General features: G+C 60.1%; 1 protein-coding gene and 2 pseudogenes across 1 annotated transcript in view; 1 reads left to right on the forward strand and 2 right to left on the reverse strand.

Moving 5' to 3' along the window:
• Positions 1-1,277, reverse strand: part of ACA1_178770 — a 1,891-nt pseudogene extending 614 nt beyond the window's left edge.
• Positions 1,278-2,206: 929 nt separating this feature from the next.
• Positions 2,207-4,434, reverse strand: ACA1_178880 (annotated as a pseudogene).
• Positions 4,435-4,760: 326 nt separating this feature from the next.
• Positions 4,761-5,181, forward strand: part of ACA1_178890 (uncharacterized protein) — a gene marked incomplete at both ends in the record, with an annotated part of 671 nt that continues 250 nt past the window's right edge. Inside the window, 2 exons of the mRNA XM_004338173.1 lie at positions 4,761-4,973; positions 5,062-5,172. Of these exons, the coding sequence (XP_004338221.1) occupies positions 4,761-4,973; positions 5,062-5,172 (324 nt within the window). The remainder of the gene's footprint in view (positions 4,974-5,061; positions 5,173-5,181) is intronic.

Raw genomic sequence — 5,181 nt, forward strand, 5'->3', positions numbered from 1 at the left:
CTCCACGCTGTGAGGGAAACTCGAGGTTGGCCTGGTCTTGGATGAGCGATCGCAGCGCGAGTATGGCCCAGAACACCCGCTCTGGATGATTCTCGATGCTATCGTGGAAGAGCTCCGTGAAGGCGTAGAAGTTGGCGTGCTGCCGGGTCATGGCGAAGATGGAGATCTCGTAGCCGATCCACTGCACGCCAAAGCAGATCTGGCCAGCTGATGTGACCTTCCTTGCGTGTAGTGTCGCCGCCAGCCCCCGAGCAAGCTTCAACCGATCAGCTTGGCCGCTCGTGTAGGCTTCTGTTGGGGGCAAGAACGTGTGGCAGGGTGAGAAATGGAGTTTATGCCACTCGGTTCGGTTAGTTGTTTGAGGATTGGCGTAGGTACCAGGGGGGACGCCCGTCGTGAACCGGTTTGTTGGTGCAGCGTTCGAGGGTTTCTCCTCGACCTGAAGGAAGGCCACGCAATTGTCCAGATTGGAAGGCGTTGCCACCGAGAAGAGCTGCATGTCCGGGTGTTTGCGACGAGCTGACCCGGAGGACAGCTCGCCAGAGTCTCTCCCGATCGAGATCCGTCTTGCTGATGTCATGGAGAAGCCCATCCAAGACGGGTCCCCAAACCTGGACGCGCCACCAGGTCTCTTTCTTGGTGTGCGCTGCTGACTGCAGCGCGCGAGTGATGCTGAAGTGTGCGGATAGCACAGAGAAGTGGGCAAGGCCCTCGTAGGCTTGCTCCAAGGCATGCAGCTTCTGGCAGAAGCCCGCTGACTTCCTCCACAGGGGCTCCTCGATGAGGCGGGAAGCTTGGGCGAAGACCTCCGTGGCCAGAACGCTCGCTGCTTCGTCGAACCTCTCGGTGAACCGCGCACGCACGTTCTTGGCGCCTTCCCGAAACGAAGCAGCAATGGGGTGCCTCTGGTCACAGAATTGTTCAAACTCTTCTGGCGGCCCTGTTGTGAAATTTATATATATATCACGAGAGTGTCAACAACAAGTGGCGCAGCTGCACCAAAGCAAGAACTGAGCCAACGAACCGTACCACTCACAAGGATGCGGGACTGGATGAGACCGAACGTAGAAGCCTCCATCTCCTCCCGGGCCGCGGGCGTGAACTGGGCGATGACATCGCCATCGTAGTTCTCCACGGAGAGCTCGCCAAGCCGGGTCGTAATGTCGACTACAAGGGAAGCTTGGAGGTAAGGGTGGTAGACAACAAAACAAACGGGGCATTTGTGTACCTTCTGGGGGTTCATTCAAGATCTCGATCGCGACAAGATGGAAGATCATCTTTCCGTAGCGAGGTTCAAGTTGGATGAAGTCTTTCATTGTCCAGCTGGCCAACGTGGAGCCATCACACTCTTTGAATAGGACAGCACAAGACGCAAACCTGCCTTTCGACACCGTTTTCAACCATTGCTGCACATCGCTTGTTGTCCATTGCGCGAGAGGCTCTGCTGAAAGGGAAGGGTTGAGAAGTCCAGCTTACTCATCTGCTTGTCGTCCTTACTCTTTGGGGCGTACCTGTTGCGGGCGGGGTTGAGCCCATCTCATCCTTCTCCATCTTTTATCTTGGAAGATGTTGGCTTTTGGCGCCAAAAATTTACGGTTTGGTGACAAAAAAAGAACAGAAAAGTAAAATTTCGAACGCCTGAATGGGCGGCTATGCACGAGGTCCTCGACGAACAAGTGGCGGTCGGCAGCGCGTAGAGCAAGTGAGCAGCAGCACCGGGTAGTGCTGCGTCAGCGGCTCCAGCTCGCCTTTCTCAGCGCCGGCGAGAGGGTGTTGCCGTGGCCCTCTACGTAGAGGGCGAAGCGCAAGTCGTCTTTTGCCGTCCACCGCCGTGTCCACCCGATTCACATGGGTCGAAGAAAAGCGGGAGCTGCGGGCGGGGCAAGTGGTGGCGACTCTGTTCCAGTACCACAACCTGCAGGCATCGGCGCAGAGCTGCTCAAGAAGAGGGCAGCGGGCTGCTGTGTGCTAGCGTGGAGCGGAAGCCGCGGGTCCAGATGGCACTGAAGCTCCTTCAGGGATGATTAATCTGGTTTGTTTCCAGCTGGCGCTGTGTAGCGTGAATAAATTTAAATTCATGACTTCTCAAGAGGGGGGTGGTGGTCGAAAGAAGGAGGTGAGCTTGTGTGACCCCAAGGACGATGACGACGACGAGGAGGAGGCCAATGAAGAGGACTTTCTCTTCCTCTTCACGCCGCCCGACGATTTAGCGGAGGTCGATGGTGGCCGTGGTGGTGACGAAGGTAACGATTTGGTGATGGTTGAAGCCCTTGCCAGTGACGAAGCCAACGGCGAGGCCAATGCCGCGACAGCGTTGGTGCTCGGGACCGGTCGCCGGTTAAGGGTCTGCGCCGCGGTGGCGGCTGCCTCGGCTTTGAAGAAGGCGAAGATGGGCTGGGCCAGGCCCGTGGCCGCCTCCCGCGCCTTCTTCTTCTCCTTCTTGGCCGACGCCGCATCCACCAGCCGCCGCGGCTTCCAGAAGCTACCCTCCCGCACCAGGCGATCCAGTTCCGGCTCCACCACCTCCCACACCTGTTCGCCACCACCACCACCATCATCAGCATCAATATCAATACCATCACCATTGCTACCATCACCATCGTAGAGCAGTCGTACGGCGGCTAGATTGCGGGCCTCGACGTCAAAGTCGTCGGGCGGATGCTGCTCGGCGCAGCGTAGTGCGGGCACAGCGATGTAACTGGACGTGTCGACCGCATCATCAACATTGTCGACGCCGCCTGTAATGGCGGTCGTGGCGGTCGCGTGTCGGCCCACGCACACGGGTCGCTTGTGGTTGACGCCGCTGCGGTGGTGCCAGATGGCGGACCGGATCTGGTCGGGCGTTATGGCCCGGCGCACCACCTCGGCGGTCTCGGCCAGCTGGTCGATGATCTTCGGGTGGCAGTGCATGTCGACGCCCTCCTTGAGCAGGTCCTGCGGGTGCAGCACCGCAATGTCGACGTCGACATGACCCACCGCCTCGTCAGCGTCGCCACCCATCGACGACCACTCCTCGACGCCTCCGCCGCTGCTGCCGTTTGGCCGGTGCTTCTTCTGGGGCGGCGGGAGGGGCTCCTCGTCGGGGTTGCGGTTGCTGTAGTAGTACAACCGCACTTCGTTTCCCTTAAACCCGCCGTAAGCCTCCCGCAGCACCTCCTGCCATGCCTGCGTGCGGTTGTGTGTCAAGTCTGTCCTCTGTGTGTGTGTGTGTGTGCGTGCGTGTGTGTGTGTGTGTGTGTGTGTGGTGCGTCGTGCTGAGGGAGGTGACGCACGTCGGGGTGGAGTTGGAATCGTCGGTGCCAGGTGTGTGCAAAGGCGCGCAGGAATCGAATGTCGCCCTTCATGCCTCCGTAGCACGATCGCAGCATAATCGACGCTATCAGACCCCGCGCGTCCTGGCTATCACTCACCTCCTCCTGTATGATCCGTTACACGCGTGTTCGATTGTACCTATGTGCGTGCGTGCGTGCGTGCGTGTTGTGTTGTGTTGTGTTGTGTTGTGTTGTGTTGTGTCGTGTCGTGTCGTGTCGTGTCGTGTCGTGTCGTGTCGTGTCGTGTCGTGTCGTGTCGTGTCATATCGCATCGTGTAGTGCGTGTCGTGTCGGAAGGAACGCGCACGTGGAGGAAAGGGTTGGCGCGCGAGGCCCTGCGCGATGGAATCGTGTCGCGCCACTCGCACGCCGCCAGCTCGTAGACCACCTGCATCACATCGAGCACGTGCTGCAGCCCAAGAGACCACCCTGCTCGCCCATCCGCACGCCCACAAGCATTACGCGTGTGTGATCGAGCGTGTGCAATTGTGCGACTGAGCGTGCGTGCGTGCGTGTGCATGTGTGCGTGCGCGGTGGGAGGGACCTTTGGTGTGAGCGATCATGAGCCATACGAGGAAGGGGAGGCGGGGGTGCGCCAGGCCGTCCTCCATGACGATCACCGGCAGCCGCCGCAGGCATTCGTCGGGACTCTGCTGCAGCAGCTGGTAGGCCAGTCGCACCGCTGTGTGTGTGTCGTGTGTGTCAAAAAACTGTGCGTGTGGCACACGCTGACCGCACACACGCGCACCTGGCCAAGGCAGCCGGCGGCGCACAGCCTTCTGGAGGGCCGATTTGAGGAGTTCGTCATAGTAGTGCACGGCCGCACCGCCCGCGCCGCTCTCCGCGTCGACGAGAGGCATGGGCGGCCGCGCGTCGGCGGCCACCAGCAGCGTCATAGGCGCAGGGCCGGCATCGTCATAGTTATCATCAGCCCACCCGCGTAGGGCCACGTTGGCAGACCACCGCACACGGCCCAGGGCCTCGTGCCACCCCTCTGCGGCTCCCGACGGGAGGCGGTGAGGCTGAGCAAGTAGTGAACGACACAAGAAAAGGGGGGGGGTGTACCTTCGCCTGGGAAATGGAAGGTGACGTGGCGGGAGGATGAAGAGAAGAGGGCCAGCATTTTTTGTTTGGGCTTGCGGACTGCCAGGGCCGTTGGGGCCTGCGCCAACAACTCCTCTTGCATCTCCATCTCCGCGATGCACTCGCGTTGGAATCTTGGCTTTGCATTTGGCGGCACAGATGTATGGAATTTTCCAAGCCGTTTTTCGAATTTACGGAATAGGTCGAACATGTCGGTCGGGACTTTTGGTGTCCGGCTTATCCACCACACCGCGACAGACGGCTCGAGCCCCCAATCAGCAATGTCCCTGCTACGGTAAAACGGCGGCCACGTCTTCAACGCCACACAGCTCAACTCACAAAGACCTCACAACCCTCGGGGAGGCCATGGCACAGACTTGTGCACCGGCCCTTCTTATCTTCTTTTGCGCTTGCGCCCTTATCACCACCGTGCTCGCTCGTCAACAGCCCACGACCTCCAACGACTTGGCCGCAGCCCAGCGAGAGCTGCTCCGGCGCTTGTCCCTCTCCCCACCCACGCACCCCGCCGCCGCTCCCCTGTCGTCGGCCGACATCAACGACCTCGTCCAACGCTTCACCGTACATTCCAGTCCTTTGTTTGGCCTTTTCCCCGGAATTCCACTCACTCTTGGAGTCGTTGTTGTTTGTTGGTGGCTCCCAGCAGCAGGCGGACTTGAAGAAGAGGCAGGAGGCCGGTGGTCCGGTGCCCTCGGGTCTCACTCCGCTGGTCATCGTGCCCTCGCTCTTGGGCAGCCGCCTCCAGGCGCAGCTCAACCATGTCCAGACC

The sequence above is a fragment of the Acanthamoeba castellanii genome (assembly GCF_000313135.1).
Source record: "Acanthamoeba castellanii str. Neff unplaced genomic scaffold scf7180000084743, whole genome shotgun sequence".
NCBI classification, from domain to species: domain Eukaryota; phylum Discosea; order Longamoebia; family Acanthamoebidae; genus Acanthamoeba; species Acanthamoeba castellanii.